A 17,382-nucleotide genomic window follows, 5' to 3' on the forward strand; every position below is an offset into this window, starting at 1 on the left:
CTCTGCTCTCCATGGAAGCAGAGAAAAGTCAGCATGTGGTCAGACTGACGGGGAACAGATGCTCCTCGTGGCTCAGTAATCTTCACAGTCACAAGCTCTTATTCAGACTCTGTTTAGACTTTTTAAAACTTTAAATGTGGGTTCAGGTTGAAACGATTCTTTAACACATGATTAATTGAGTTATGTGGTTAAAACACTGTGTTATTTCCTCTTTGTGAGCAGCTGAACCAGCTACACGTTTATCAGGAATAAAAATGAATGTAGAAAATCATTTACCACAGAAAATGAAGCTTGGACAAACTGGACAAACTGGAAAAATAATCTTTAGTGGAACTTTTTTTTTATTGGTGGTGAAATTATCAAACACAGATTCTTAACATTTTCTCTCTGAAATCTTCCTCAAAGTAAAATTCAGTAAATGTATTCATAGGTTTTATTTTCCCTGCTCATGCAGCGCAGGAAAAAGAAAAGGCCTGATGACCTCTGACCACTCGTTAGCTCTTCAGCCAATCAGATAAATGCATTCTTTACAACAGGACTTTATAAGCATCCAATAAGAAAATATACAAAAACAGATTTTTTTTGTCTTTGTCAAAGAATAGAATATGCAGACATTTTAATGTAGAAAAACACTGTCTTCTCAGTATGATTGAGCTCAGAGATATTGTAAACCAGAGACAGCAGGGAGGTCTCACTCCCGCTCACAAAACCACCATCAGAAGGTTTTTCCGTAGTTTTTCCTTCCTCCAGCTTCTTTAACATTTCTTACACCACGAAAAACTGATTCCTTTCACACGAAATTCAACGAAGAAATGGATGACGAGCTGGAAAAACCCACCGAACATTACTCATCAACTGAACCAGAACGCACAGGACTACAAGGACCAGAATGCATTGTGATGCAAGCGGGAACAAAAAAGGAGAAAAACAACAACAACAACAATAACAACAACAACAACAAACATCAGACTGATCCTTCGTATCTCATTGATGAATTCATATCTCATATGAATTTTCTCCTGCTTTTTTAAAAACAGAACAATGGCACAAACAGAAAATAAAAAGCCGACGAGGAAACGCTGATGTCAGTTTGTTTCCATCCTTCTCCACACGAGTCCCAGTGCTACATCATCTGTCTGTCCTTCCTCCATCACAGTGCGTTCGTTATATATACTGCATTTCCCAGCATGCCCCTGCTCCTCCACACACAAGGACATGCTCCCCCTCCATCGACAGATGGGGGGATGGTATGAAGAGATGAAGAGAAAAAACAAAACAAAACGTGGGACTGGATGAAGATCTTCACCTCAACCACACGGTGTCGCTGTTTGTCAGTCACTAAAAATTCAGCACCAGTGGAAAAAAGGCCATTTTTTGTTTTTATTTTGCGCATAACATTCGTTTTTATTTTTACGACAAAACAACATGATTTAGAAAAAAAAAACTTGACTCCTCCCCTTCAGATAACCCCACCCCCTGCACTGAGAGCAGGAGGGGCTAAAGTGACCCCTGTAGCTGCTGTATGACTTTACCCGGTCCCCTCCTCTAAAGAAGCGCCCAATAGAAAAGTTTAAGGAGAGTCTTTGGCAGATTTACAGAGACGAAAGGCTGCTGCAGGCCTGGAGGTGGGCGAGAGACCTAGGCAAAGAAAGAGGGAGAGGCTCCAGCCTCGCCTGGTCTTTATTTTAATATTTGTAACTGATTATGCTGATTTCAGTCACAGGAATAATCCACAGCCTCAGACAGATATCAGTCTGTCACCTCCGAGTCAGTCAGCATGAAGTTTTCAAATCACAAGAAGCACAATTCACTGACAAACTCAGAATAAGACATCTGTTCAGAATCAGGTCAGATGTGGAGCCATCGCTCAGAGAAAGGTTCAGGTGATGGCGTTAGGGGTGTTAGGGTTTGAATCATGACTGAGCAGCTGGTTCAAAACCTTTATTTTCTGCAGTGTCAGAGAAAGAAGGGCTGACTGACCAGTGACCCAGTGAGCGATTTCCCCTTTGACTGTGGCTGATTCCTGTGAGTGCAATCGTCAGTGAAAAGGTCTTAGACATTGAAGAGCTGCAGCAGAACAGAGAGCTGGTGAACGCTGCTCACTGTAAAGCTGGGATCCTTCAGTCACTTTGGTGGAAATGGATCTGGTTCTGCTGGTGTTCATGCAGACTGGATTATGCTGCTCTGTCTGTGGATTGCGGATCATGGACTCCATCGACTGCCATGCTGTCACCATGTCTGACACACAGATGCCTGTGAAGACGCTGCAGTCACTGTCACGAGGTGTTTCCACTGATCAGCTCCTCTGATTATTCATCTGATATTTTATGATTTAAATCTTTTTGTTCTTCTTGTACATAAAGACACACTCCCGTGTGTTTGCATGCTTCAGCTGCTTAACTCCAGATGATGTAACCAAACCCCTGAAGTATTGATTATCTCATGCAGGATCCTCTGTGGTCTTTCCTGCTGCAGAGGGAATAATGGACATTTTGCCATGATATTTTTTGTAGTGTAAATACAGAACAATAAACTATTCAACTAATATCTTGCTCATAAGATCCAGATTTTGTGGAAGAAGTCAATAATTTAAAAAACACTGTTTGGGACTCGGTTCACGTAGTAAAGGGCTAAAACCTGTGAAGTTTTGGCATCTGTCCTGAAACAGCATTTCACACGGGAGTCAGTGGAGTCTGGACCTGCACATCTTCAACAGAAACATCATCACAGAGCACAGATGATCCCAGAAACTCCAGGTGGGACCAGCAGCCATCTCAGCTCCAGGGCCCTCCCACCGGTGACCTCTGCCACTTCTGATTGGCTGAGCTGCTGAGCAGAGTTCGGGAGAAGGTCAGAGGTCAGGGAGAGGGAGCAGGATTAGCTTCCTGCCTCAGGTCGGTTGTTTCTCCGCAGAGCGAGGGGAGGAGGATGAAGAGGAGGTGCTACGAGGAGGCGAGGAGGAGGATGAGGAGCAGGGCGAGCAACAGGGCGAACAGCAGGGAGAGGCGAGGGAGAGCGAGGCTGCAGCCGCCGGTGGTGTCGTCCGTCAGGAAGGGCTCCGGGGACTCGTAGACTGAGTCATCTGAGAGAAGACGCGTCAGAAAACAAACTGTAAGAACTGGACATTGTCACACCTGGACCATCTGAAGGAGGCCTTTACACCATCAGGTAGAGAGAGTGCACGAGCATGTGCACGTGAGGTTTCACTTCCAAACCTCCGCACACTAACACATTCATCACCATCCAGACTAGAGGGATCTGCTGTTTCCTCCTCCAGCTTTTGTCTGTGTGTCTGCGCCAAAGCTTCATCGAAGCTGCAGCTGTTGATCACGAGCAAACTAAAATCATTTTATTTATTTATTGTATTAAAATGTTCACATTTTTCTGTCCAGTGCAGAAGCAGAAGCTTGTTAAATCTGTTTTAACCTTTTTACACAGTTTTACTACTTCACCCTCAAGATGTTTTAGAATGAGACGCGTTCAGACAGTTTTATGATCTCACTTTAAACTCAATCTGATTTAAATGGTGGAAAGTTCAACTCATCTTCGTCTCAGTCAAATTTAATTTATTCATTTATTCATGAGATCTACGAACCATGGATGGATTATGAGACAATGGGCCCCTGGGCACAGACATGAAAAAGGCCCCCACCCTCCAATATAGGACCCCCAGACTGAAAGAGACACAAAATGACAGGAAAGGATGTGGCGTCAGTTTGAGGTCTGTAGCTGTTTTGCGTGTCTTTGCCATCAGAGTGTACTTCCGAACAAAAGACGTAACTTAATTTCGACGTTACTCCGAGAACGAGGCTCTGGCCCAGGCCCTAAGGGTTTAGGGGCCCCTGGGCCCATTAGTGCCTGTTCAGTAATCCTTCCATTATTCAAACTAACATAAACCTGGACCGGCTCTCAGCGGAGCTCACACCTCCGTCTCACAGTGGTGAGGAAAGTGATAAAAACAAAATTCCTTGATCCACCCCTTAAAGTGGATCAGCACCAAACTTCAGATGGGTTCTTCCCTGGACCAGATCCCACCCCTTCACCAAGTCCGCTGCAAATTGGTTCAGTACTTTTTGTGTAATCCTGCTAACAAACCAACAAACAAATCAACAAACTGAGTGACCTCCTTTCTCTAGGTAATTATTCCCGTCTGTTATAAAGCAGCCAATTTTTTCTGTTCTGTTTTTAATATTTCCAGTTCTTTGATTTTCCTCCTCCATAAAGACCTTTATTGTGAAAGAATCAGACTAATAACAGTGTAAATCCTGCGTGTGTCAGAGGGATTTAGAGAAAATTATTTGCCCTGAATTGATTTTTTTTTTCTCTCTTGTAAATATTCACATTTTGCGTTTCACAGCTCGACTGTTTCAGAACAAACAGTGTCTGCAGAAAATCCACCTCCACGTCCAATAAACACCTTTTCTTCCAGCTCAGCAGAATCCTGCGTCTCACTAACAGAGCAGCTTTCATCCACACAGGCGCCGCTGAGACCTGAGGATTTCCAACCAGTGACGGTGTGAATGTGTTAATGCTGTTTTCTCTTTGGGCCTGTGATGAGCGACTGTTCAACACCTTCACTGTGACGGCCCGGGCCTCTTCACACTTCCTCTGCTTCAAACTGACATTTACAATGTTAAATCAAGGGGGAAGAATTTATGAAGAGTTCAGAAATATTCCTCCTGATCCTCAGTCAGTTGTTGTTTTTATTCCTCTAATTATCAGAATATTATGGGTCATAATAAACCTGATGTGGGTGCTGAGGGGGCTGTTTTCAGCCCTCTGAAGCAGAATCTCTCACAGTTTCACTCAGGTTTGCTGGAAAAGTTCAGTCATGGACTAATGATAATGTGATCATGTGATCAGTTTTTGGTGTGAAACAGTTTTCACAGTTTTAATGAAACTCGCCAAAGCAAATCATCAGATGACGTCTCCTCCTTCCATGTTAATTTAACTGTTAAAATATGGTAGCTTTTCTGTAAAAGATCCAAATCCCTTTAAGAACCAAAAAGTTCCATATAATGGCCACATGGTGGCGCTGCTGGATCCTAATCCACACAAAAAACTAATACTAAGGTGATTTAAGTTTGTTCAGATGTCCTGTGAATTCTAACTGAAACAGTCTGACAGTAAAAACCTGCTTCAATGATCTGACTGTGATCGTGAGGAGGAGCTGAAGGCCTGACCGAAGCCTTCAGCTCCTCCTCAGGATGGTGAGACTTAAAAAGAGGAGACTCACTGGTTGGTTTTACGTAGACTTTGAGCTTCAGACACAGTTTCCCAGCCAGGTTTGGATGTGGAGACGCTGTAGAGACACAGAGACAGAGGCAGACAGCTGTTAACCACAGAGCACTGAAGCCACTTCTCTCAATAACTGGAGCTGATCAGTTTCAGGGCCGTGAATCAGGAGAAATCACCAGCAGAGTCAGGAGCCGAATCCAACAACTGTTTCCAGATCTGAACTCTACAGATCCAGATCTGAAGTCACACACACACACACACACACACACATCCCAGCAGCTGTGTGTGTGTAGCAGCTGTTTGACCTGCAGATGAATTTTCATTCATGTTTCTGCTCCAAACACACACACACACACACACACACACACACACACACACACACACACACACACACACACACACACACACACACACACACACACACACACACACACACACACACAAACACACACACACACAGTCATTAAGTGTCATTTAAAACAAACCGCCTGTGTCTCTGCTGGAAGCCTTTCGGTCCAAATGAGCCACAATTTAGGAAATTTTTTCCAGGTTGGAGGACAAATTATGTCTAGACAGGAACACACACAGATACACACACACGCACACACACACACACACAGAGCAAAATGACTGCAGCTTGTAGTGTGTGTGTGTGTGTGTGTGTGTGTATTCTCGGAGCCTGAAGGTTGTACTAGCCTACAACTACTACACTGTTAATAACATTTCCAAAAAATATTACACCTAAACAAATGAGCAAAACCTCTGAAAAATATTCATTTAATTTCTGAAATCAGATTAGTGAAGTGTCAGTGAACGTCAGCTCGGCCTCCACATGTTTTCCAGGTCTGATGATAATGGTAATAAAAATAAATGATCATCAAGTTTAAAACGTAATCCATCAAATTCTATGTAAACAAAAGAAAACATTTCAACAGAAATATTTAAAGGTCATAAATTATTTTCTAATTATTTCATGTTTAGAGAGTGAAGATTTACCTCCACACTGCAGCCACCCTGCAGGGACGCACTGGTGTGGAAAACAAGGGCGTGAAAATGTCCTGATTAAAACACCAGGTCACCAGACACACACACACACACAGAACAGATGCCCCTGAACACACCACACGTTAAACGTCTGTCTCTGCCCACTGACGTTCAACATGAGAACACACACGGATTAAACAGAGTTCACCTGTCTCAGTACTCACTACTACACAGTACTCCTCAGCATGCAGTACTCACAGATGTAGTAGTACTCGTGTCCTGGCCTGAACTCGAAGCCCAGGCTGAAGGGCGTGAACAGCTGGAACTTCTCGGAGAACTTGAGCGGCCCGTTGGGGCTCTGCGGTCGGTTACACTCCCAGCGTTTGAAGCCCTTCCTGTGGTGGTCGCAGGTCGTGTACCCGTCGTAGTTCACCATGTACAACACGTAGTGCTCCATGCGCTCGGCTGCCTCCGCCCCCTCGTAGTGAGGACAGTAGATATCCAGGTAGTCGTTGATCGCCACCTCCACTGTGTACTCGCCCCGAAAGAACCTGAGGAGCAGAAAACTGCGTCACCAAACTTCTGTTTTAAAGAAGCATTTCATCTTCACTACACCGATGCTGCAGCTTTTTGTGGTCTTTTTGTTTGTTTGTTTGTTTGTTTTTTTGATTGAAGTGGTTTGTTCGAGGTCAGGTTCACACAGACACTTTCTGATGGATCCTCATAACAGACAGTTCAGCTACTTTCAGCACCTCGACTCCTTTCACTGCCGATACTCAGCTATAACTCTCGTGCAAAGTTTCAAAAGCAAAGACTAAAATGTTTTCAGTCCCTAATTTTTCTTCAAAAGTAAAATAGTAATAAGAATAATGATTCAGGTTGTTTGGTAACATTAGTTCTGTTTCAGTCGTCGTCTCAGGATTTTAACAGTAACAACAACAACAGTGACGACTGGGACGAGCTGTGTCACAGCTCAGCTCCAGAGAGACCACGATTCAGAGACTAATGAGGCTGATACAGGAAAACACACACACATGTACACACACACACTCACATGCACACACTCAGAGCCCATGTCATCTATGCCCCACCCATCTGGGAGTAACTGGAAGAGAAAGCGAGTGCTCACCTAAACAGCAGGTTGGTCCCTGCAGGAGGTAATCACACACACACACACACACACACACACACATACACGTTTGTACTTTTATCTTTGTGAGGACACACAGGTCCAGGTCTGAACCCTAAAACAGGCCTTTGACAGTGTGAGGACCAGACAACATGTCCTCTGAAGATAAAACCTCTTGTGTCATTGGTGGCAGTGGTTTTACTGAATTGTTTGAGCCTGAACTCAGAAAACAAATGACTCGTCCCACATATGGACACGCCTCTTTCTTCCCATTGGCTCGCAGACCTGTAGGTGTCCAGATGTCAGATCTGCAGTTGGACTAAACCCTGATCTTCAAACCACACCCTGTGTTTGTTGACTAACCATTATCTATCCATTAACTGCCCATATTATTTTCTCGACTGATCAGTTCAGCGTTTAGTTAATAAAATGCCAGAAAAGAGTGAAAATGCTCCGTTATAATGTCCCACGGTCGTAGGAGACATGTTCAGCTCCCATGAGACAAGTTAATGTAGGACCTTTGGGTTGCCAGGTTGTTGTGGAAAATCCTCCTCCTACAGACACAGAGAAATGGAGAGTCTGATATAAAACATGTGGACTGAGAGAGAATCGGCAAAAAGTGTGTTTGTTTCTTCATGATTCGTCCTCACAGCTGCTTCGTCACACTGTCGCTGTAATTTACATAATTTAATTTAACACAAACACTGAGCCCGTCACACAGCGACAGATGCAGCTCACCTCGCTGTTACAAGCGATAATCATTCAACAATTGATCTCTGAAAACAAACTAATCAAACTTCATGTCTCTCTGAATATTCATGTAAGTCAAAGAACAACAACAGTGAAGTAAAAATCCTTCGTCCCACACGGGCAGGGAGGGGGGCGGACCGTCCAATCAACAGAGCTAATTTGGATTTTGGTAATGAGGTTTGAACTGACTGAGTTGGTTTCTCACGGTGCATTCTGATTGGCTGAGCCGCGCTGTTTAATCACAGCTGGTTTTAAATGCAGCTCCGCTCTCATTTAACAATAAAAAAATGTGATTCACATGTTTGACAGAGGAGGGGGAGGGGTGGGATTTGTGATGAGATGATTCTCTGTTTACTGGCCTCAAATTAAAAAACCAAGAAATCAAACTGATTCTGATGGATTTAGTTACAGAACCATCAAGGTGAATACTAAAGACTAATGAACAGAGCTCGTATCTAGCCCACTCAGACTGCAGGGGGCGCTCTCTCACACAGCCTCTATTCAAAGTGCATCAGGACATCATTGGGGATGGGGGTGGAGGGGGGTCACATCTCCCTCTCTTTAATCTATGCAGGTTAAAGTCTGTCCCCTCAGTTTTGGCTCTCAGGCTCCCCTGCCCTATTGGTTGGAGGTTGTTGGGATTGTATGCAGCCTGAAAGTACATCGAATGGCAAAGTTGAAATTTGTTGTTTTTTAAAGAAAAGATAAAGAACACCTTTAAAAGCACTCCCTGACAAATCTCATTGTTTTTTGTTTTTTTTTTAGAAATATTAAAGAAAATACAGACCCCCCTCCCTTCTCTAACTCTGCCTCTAACTTTTCCTGAAAGTGTAAAAAAAAAAAAAAAAAAGACCACAGCAGTTATTCTTGGCTCAAATGAAGCTCGTAGTAACGGCACCATCTTCATGATTTAAAACACTTCAAGTTTCACTTTAGAGCTCATTGGTTTGCTGAATCACAGCACTGATTATTCCCGCGTGACCTGAACGCTGCATCAGGGCATACTCCTGATTGAGTTTGGGAGGTGGAGCAGAGCAGCTGGAGCTCTGCAGAGGAAACATCCTGCTCAATGAAAAGGATCCTGATGGAGACAGAGGACGGAGGGAAGAGTTTCTCCTCCGCCGCGCCCTCTTTGTCTTTTCTAACACCATTAGCAAAGTGCAGGCTAACTCAGTTAGCTGAAGGATCGAGTGACTAACAGCTCAGGGAGCAGGCGGTGCGTTCACTGTGAACTCTGTCCCCTCGGCTCTCACATCATCACTCATCTCTCTAATGGAGAGAGGAGCTCAGCCCGTCCCAGCAGGCCGCAGGGTGACCAGGTTCACCGCCATCATCATCAGTTAGCCCGAGCACAGATGGAAGAGAGCCGTCTTACTCTGCTTACTGCAGAGACTGTAACATCTAGGAACATCACAGGAACAAAATCTGAACACCTCCAAAAATCATCAGGCCCTTCTCCCAGTCCAATAAAGAGTGTTCAGTGCTACGGTGGTTTTACTGACTCACTGACTCACTCGGAGGCCGCTCAGCTCCATGGAGGAGAGACCGTTTGAACGTCAGCTCTCAAACAGTGTTCCCAGACTGGGCAGGAAAAAGCTGTTTGGACAAGTTGATTTAATTTATTCTACTTTTGTACCTTTAGGTCGGATTATACCTACGAAATGTTTGCCTAAATTCAAGATGTTTAAACTATGAGGGGGGAGCAGAGGGAGAGAGGTGAAGCCAATGGTACAGGTGTATGCAGGTGATCTAAAGACTACAGCAAGTTATTTATTGTAGTTTGGCTGAACAGAACAGTCATGTTCTCCATCAGGTTCTCCATGGTTCCATCGTCTGAGCTTCGACTGCAGCTCTTTGAATCACACAGCAGCAGAGGAGGCAAACCAGACTTCACTCAGGTTTCACTTTATGGATTTGAAAGAATTCTTGGTTAAACTTTGAGCCACATTCAGATGGAGACTTGACCAGTGACGTCACATCCCAGGTAGGTGTCATTAGCCCTTGTGGCCCTTGTCTAAACAAAAGAAGTGCTGATGTTTTCTGAAGGCACCCACAGCTGGACACCCTCCTCTTTTTCCTTCTTTACTTTAAGTCAGTCATTTTCTGCTGTATGTGTTTTAATCCAGGACTCAGCGGAACCTGGACTAGGTCTGACTGACAGAATCTGAGCAGGTGTCTCACTATGGAAATGGTTTCTGTCTTCTCTCGTTTCTTTTCTGAGAGATTTTCATTTTTTTTCTTTGCTCATATTTTTGGTTTTCCTTCAGCAGCTGCAGTGAGTCTCTGCTCCCTCCACCATCGGAAATATATTTCAGCCTCCACACCTGTGATGTCACAGCTCCCAGCATGCCTCACCATGATTTACTGTTTAATCTGTGCAGGTCCCCGAAGGTCAGGGGGATTAGATCCAGGTCTGGTGTGGACGGGGACGGGTCTAGGTCGTTCGTCAGACTTCCTGACAGAGCGGACAGAAAGACGATTCTCCAACCTGAACCAAATGGACCTGCTGACAGATTAATGTTCCGATCTGCTCAGACGCGACCAGCACAGCGTTAATGTGAAACACAGGCTGAGGAACCAGGATTATTCTGCTCAGGTGGTCTGAACTGAGGGGGAGGTTCCAGACCGGGGTGTGCAGCACATCTAAAAACAGGGACCAGCAGTTGGCGTCATTTTACCAACAATTCAAACTTTACAGCATGAATCCAGTTTGTAGCTTGTTTTTTAGCCCGAAAATTTATGGTTGTTTCCATCAGATGCCTCATGACACACTGTCAGAGTACCCCCCCAAAAAAAAACAGACACTGATGAAGATCTTTAACAAAACTTACCCCCTAGTGGTCAAACGTTTCCTAATGGAGCTTTAAGTTAAATTTACAAGGGCAGATTGACAAGTTCGTGGTAGAAGGACATTTATTTTTCCTATGCACACGTCTACAAGACGCCGACTTCTACAAGTCTAGAAAGTGGGCCACAGCAGTGATGGCGTCATCATTCCTGTCAAAAGGTCCAGCACTGAGCCACCCTAACCCTAACCCTGTGCTGTCTGGGGGAAGAGGTAGTAGTCTGAGGGGGTCAGATCAGGTCAAAGACCTCCTTAGGTCATGAGCCCTTGACACCAAGGGAGCTGATGACTGCATGAATGCTGATGCGTCCGTTTCCTCAGACAGAGCTGACAGAAAAACCATAGACGTTACTGACTTCAGACTGTCTGCAGAATCAGTGTGAGTCTGGAGAACTCCTCTGCTCCTGCCTCAGGACACCAGCTCATCAATCAACCCTCATAGTCTTTATGCCACTGTTTTCGTATCTGTACAGGTGAACATTTGTCTTCTGTAATAGTTACCTGTAGTTATTCACTTCACATGCAGATGTGTCACCTCAGGACCAGGTCTACATGAATCTGCTGTTACTGAATTATCTGTCGTCCATCACGGAGCAGGATTTTCCCACAGCAGCAGCAGAGAGCAGCTTTATTGTTTCCGTCCCACAATCACATGATCGATGCCCTCCGGAGAGACTCTGCAGTCTATTGTGTTACTGTGTGTGTGTCAGTGTGTGTGTGTTAATGTAACCTGACTCTGTCCTGACAGGCTCAGCTACAATACCCACAGTGTTTCCTTCAGGTTCAGACAAGAAGCTACAAGCTACAAGACAAAACTATCTGATCTGCTGTCCGAACACCTGATCTCCCCCCACACACACTCACACACACACACACACATATAAACACACACACACACACACACACACACACACACACACACACACACACACACACACACACAGTTTTTTTTGTGTAAAGACAAAACCTCCACCACCTTCTTATACATAGAGCTCAAGTTCAAACAGACTAACAGGAGATTAAAAAGCATTTGTATAAAAATATAAATCCATCCAGACAGCGCAGGCTCATGTTCTGTATGGATAAGATGAACACTGTATTTCTGCTGTGACAAAAGGTAAAAAAGTTGTGTGTGTGATACCTTTCTAGAGTTTTGGTGTCTGATAAACCTTTAAACTCATGGATCTGTTCCTTCAGCTGGACTCACTTGAACCTGAAGTAATGCACCAACAGAAACTTTTTTGTTTTCAGTTTGATCACCCACTTATGTTTTCCTAGTCAACCCAGAAGCATAGCTAAGTTTGTCCTGCGGATGGCGCTAATGGAAAGATCATTGAAGTCTAAAGGGTTCGTCCTCTGAACAGAATCCAGAAGAGTTCATGTCAAATATAACAGAAGGACTCAAGGCGACAGTCATTTAGGCCAAAGCTCCACCTGCTGCAGCAGGAGACACTGAGGTCAAATTTAATTCCACATTCATTCATGACATAATAACCCTCAGTTGCTGCTGTTATTTCTCATTATTCCTGTTGCCACGCTGCTATTTGATTGGCTGTTTGCAGAGTACTGTTATAATCTGGACAAACCTGGTGAAAAAAAAAAAAGATTTTCAATGGAGCTTATTGTTTCCTGTGAGGTACCTGGTCAGGTACAGGCTTTCACCATCTCAGGCATCGTTTTGAGAGGATCACCCAATATGCAGGCAGCCGCACTCGCAGGACGAGGTGGGAAAACTGGTAAACCAGCAACCAAACTGATCTGAGAACAAGTACGTGCTCTGTCAGAGAATTAAACTGTGGAAAATGTGCAAAAACAAATTATGTCTGTAAAACTGTGTAATTTTCTGCTGCTTCCTCAGAAGGTTTTACACCATGTGACAGGAACACTGCAGCACTGACAGGAGAAATGGAGGTTAGAGATTCCTGAGGGGTGTAACATTCAGAATATGTAGGATCAACTTCACTGAACATGTTACACACACACACACACACACACGCCTGGAGTGGAGTTCATCGACAGTCGCCGTGGTAACTGGAGACAAAGAGACTGGAGTCCTGTTACAGTGAACATGTGCATGTGCCTGCCTGCTACTGCTGAGTGTGTGTGTGTTTGTGTTTGTGTGTGTGTGTGTGTGTGTGTGTGTGTGTGTGTGTGTGTGTGTGTGAATCACAGTTTGCATGTGGAGCTCTGTAACACTGATCTGTAGTTAGCCTAGCCTACCACAAAGACAGGAGGCAGGGGGAAACTGTTATCCTGACTTATATGAAGAGAAAATGTGTGATTTCTCTGACTCTGAGGAACACAGGGGGCAGGAGGATTACCCAGAATGCCTCGGTGTTTGGGCTGAGGTTAGGGTTAAATGTAAGATGCAGTACACCGTTTTTGGAGTGTTCAGGGTGGAGCGGGTCGTGGAGTTGTAAATGCAGATTCACCCAAAAATCCACCAACTGTCAATCAAACCGGCTCCCCCCTGCCTCACCCCACCCATATCATTGACCCCCCCTCAGCCAAAAACAATATCAACAATACGAGGCTGCTGCTGCTTTGTGTTTTCTGATCTCAAAAGTGAAGCCTGTCAGATTTTAACACACACACACACACACACAGTGACCCCTCCCCTCCCCTTATGTGGGTCATGTGGCCCCTGTTGGCCCCAGGACCCCGTGTGGCCCTCTATTATCTTTAGTCCTGTCAATCATCCTTTTGAGTAGGAGCGTTCAGAGCGAGGAGGAGGAGGGTCGACTCTTCATGGGTTGTATTCAAAGCACACGTCATGTTTATCACGTGAAAAAGTTCTGGAAAACAAGTTGTCCTGGAAAGATTTGGAATGTGCATGAATCCAAATTTTGGTGGCTCAAGGACTGACGAGGCTGAAGATGTTTGTCAAGGAAATTTTGACATGCCAGACAGTTTCCCTGTCTTGGAAAAGTCCTGGACAAACAACAGGACAGTGAAGAAACATCGTGGAAAAGGCTTTTTGAAAGTGCCTTGTGTGAATCTGGGTCCTGATGGCCTGAGGGATAACTGAGTTTGTTGTGCTTCTTCTGGGACATGAAGAAAGACTTTACTGCAGCATCTGGACCTTGGAAAAAAAACATGTCCTGGACAAAAAGACAAAAACAGACAAGAATATCCTGGAAAACAGCGAGACCTACTGGAAAAGTTTTGAACATTTTGATATGCGTCCTCCCTGCCCTCCCCTCGCCTCCTCTGGTCTCTTGAGGATTTGGAAGCTATCAGAGCTCATGAAGGAGGACGCTGAGGGTTTTCCTGCCAGCTGGCAGCCTCTTTATCACTTCTATTAACTCTGAGTCCGGCCTGACGCCGGCTCAGCTGCTGCGACACTTCACACCTCAGCTGCACAAAATCCTGGAATTACAATTCTCGTCCTCTGAAATCAGCTTAGAGACAGTTTAGACTCATTTCACAGAGTTTATACTGAGACACATGAGACGGAGGAAATATGACCCCCACCCCTCCATCACCTCCATCCCTCGATTTTCAGTCTGTGCATTAAACCAGGTTTGGATTATTATTATTTTCAGAGCAGAGGCAATTGACTGGAGCTTTTTAATCACGGAAGCAGCTCAACTTTCACTCGTTCAGTCAAACCCAGTAAAACATCTTTGTTAACCTGAAGCTCTAAACTGGACTAATCATGTATGCATGTTCATTCTGCCCGTCAGTGTTTTGATTTGAGTTCTGACTCTGAGAAGACATGGTTTGATTTCTGACACGAATCGGGTCAGTCGGGCTTTAAAGGTTAACGATGACCATCAGTGTCAAAGCTTCACCGAGGTTTGACCAAAAACTTCACGTACAGAGGAGACAGATCGGAAAATGTTGAGACAAACGATTCTCTGATGACAGAAAACATCAGGTTTTCTATGAAGGGAATTCTGTGACCTTTGCTCTACTTCTTCCTGCTGGCCTTCAGAATAAAGCTGATTGACTGCTATAATCTCTGTGATGATGATGATGAGGAGGGATCACACAAATGTAAGGATGAAGAGCTGGATGAGGAGCATCGAGGTTCACACACACACACACACACACACACACTCCAGAGCAGCAGGATTTCTCTCTCTGAGTTATTAGTGATTCAGGACTGTCACACTCTCGTTCGTCCAACTTTTTTTCCCGCTCTGAGCAGCAGAGGAAGGAGGAGGACGCTGTCATCCTAAACATTCAAAAATAATCCTTCAGACATCGCCAGAAAACTTCAAACAATCCACAGAACGGAGCAGAGAGAAAACCCCTGTGTCCTAGCCAATCAGGATCCTCCTTTGATTTGGTACAAGGTCAGGGAGCTCGTACCAAACCAAGGTGGGGGGGGCAGGGGGGTGGGGAGGAGTGATGTGTTTGGCTGCAGGTCTCAGGGGGGTGGGGAAATGGCATGTGTATTTGATTGGCAGGCAGCTCCGGCCAATTGAGACGAACCAACAGAGCGGGATGCAGTTGCCGAGGCGACTAAGAGAGCAGCTATCAGAGCTGTCAATCAGAGAGAGAGAGAGAGAGAGAGAGAGAGAGAGAGAGAGAGTGTGTGTATCTCTCGATTTTTGGAGCATGGCCTCCTCTCCCATGATGCACCTCTCCGCCTGTCACAGTCCATCTGTGTCAGAGCTGCACACACACACACATGCATGAGTTTGTACTTCTATCTTTGTGAGGACACTCACTGACATAACCTGAACCTGGACCTGGACCTGACTGGACTGATTGGGTGCTGAGGGATTCTACAACCCTCAGAGTCCAATCAACTTATTAGCAATCAATCAGTCAATCTGTTATTTTATTACATTGAACTGTAGGTGATATTACATTGTCTTTGTCCAGAGTGACTGGCAACAAGTGCATTCCTTTGTCATTTGTTTTGTTCTCTTTCGACAGTTGTGAGCTGGTTTACCACACAAAACGTTGTACTCACAGGGATTGTCTACATGTTCATTCAGACGCCACTGTAGAGTTTCTGCTCCACACCAGATCAGTTATTGTTTATCTGACAAGATCACCGGACCTGTGAGGTCCCATGACAGGAGCGTTGTTCACAGCATCACCTGAAGAAGCTCCGTCTTCCTTTTCATATCCTCCCATCATGAAGAAATACCTGACTAATCAACACACTTCATCAGTGTGACCAGAAATCTTTCCACTGGTGTCCTACACCAGGTGAGTGAGGAAAGAAGGATGAGACCAAGCCCCCCCCCCACCCCACCCCCCCCACCCCCACCACCACACACACACACACACACCAGGTAGATACATCTCACCTGCTGCTCTAAACTCCCCATGAGACACTACACTCAGTATACACAACAATCACAACTCTCCAGAGCCTCATAAAGAGAAACAGAAACACTGGCACGTCTCATCCCATGACACACACACACACACTAATTAGTCTCGTTTTTTCCTCATTAAAAGAATCAACCAATCAGGGTGTCCTGACAGCCGAGTGGTTTGTCTGTGTCTCTCTTCACTGCATCTATCAAGTAAAGGCTTTAAAAAATCAACCAATCAAATTAATCTGTGCTACTCATGACCTCTGTTAGGAAACAACAGTTTAAATCATCACACACACACACACAGTTTCTCTGACATTTTACAGATGTTTAAGATCAAAACAGTTTGAATTCTCATGTTTGTGATAAAAACTGAATTTTTTTTTTACTTTTAGCAGTTTGATAAATACAAGCCCGGATCAGGATTTAGTGATCAGGTTACCATCAGGTTTAAGTTTGAGTTAGTACAGCACAGACACGTGTGTAGACACTATGTAGTATGTTTTCTGTCTGTAGCTGAAGGTTCCAACATCTGTCAGGACTGTTGAGGTTTGTAACATGAGCTGCTGACTTGTATGTGAGTGTGTGGTTGGCAACTGTTGAGCTACACACACACACACACACACACACACACACACACACACAGACCATCTGCCTGTGTGTGCGTGTTTGATCAGCCTCTTTTTGCCTGCTGCCATCTGCCCTGCTCTACACACTGACTGTGTTTCCTTGTCTTCTGTGCAGAAGACTCCTGCAGCTGAAACACGCAGATCAAAGCATCAGCTGAGTTTTTTTGAATTTTACATTTTGAACTGAAGCTTCATCTACCCTCAGATGTGTCCCTGATTACAGCCTCCTTTCTGTTTGGAGGACACCGTAACACAACCAGCGTGTTCGGCTCTGAGGTCCCACAGGGCTCCATTCCTAAAGCTCTAACATGTCGTCTTTATATGCTCCCTCATGGTTTTATCACCAGTAAACACCATCAGTTATGCCAGCTATGCAGACGATATACTACCTTACATTTCACTGTCTCAATAATGTGAGCAACACTTACTCTATTGCTAATGCTAATGCAAGGTGAACAGGAACGACAGAGAGAGCGGCTCAGAGTTTAAAATGAGAACAGGATTTACTGCAGTGTTGTCAGAGAT

The 17,382-nt window shown here is 44.7% G+C and overlaps 1 protein-coding gene across 1 annotated transcript in view; it reads right to left on the reverse strand.

Annotated features, from left to right (window-relative positions):
* Nucleotides 1-340: 340 nt before the first annotated feature.
* The window catches only part of LOC121183421 (ephrin-A2-like), a 57,084-nt gene continuing 40,042 nt past the window's right edge, over nt 341-17,382 (reverse strand). The window contains exons 2-4 of the mRNA XM_041040486.1: nt 6,481-6,773; nt 5,237-5,302; nt 341-3,082 (exon numbers count right to left, since the gene is read on the reverse strand). Coding sequence (XP_040896420.1) covers nt 2,943-3,082; nt 5,237-5,302; nt 6,481-6,773 — 499 coding nt within the window. The 3' untranslated portion in view covers nt 341-2,942. The remainder of the gene's footprint in view (nt 3,083-5,236; nt 5,303-6,480; nt 6,774-17,382) is intronic.

The sequence above is a fragment of the Toxotes jaculatrix genome, chromosome 6, assembly GCF_017976425.1.
Source record: "Toxotes jaculatrix isolate fToxJac2 chromosome 6, fToxJac2.pri, whole genome shotgun sequence".
NCBI classification, from domain to species: Eukaryota; Metazoa; Chordata; class Actinopteri; family Toxotidae; genus Toxotes; species Toxotes jaculatrix.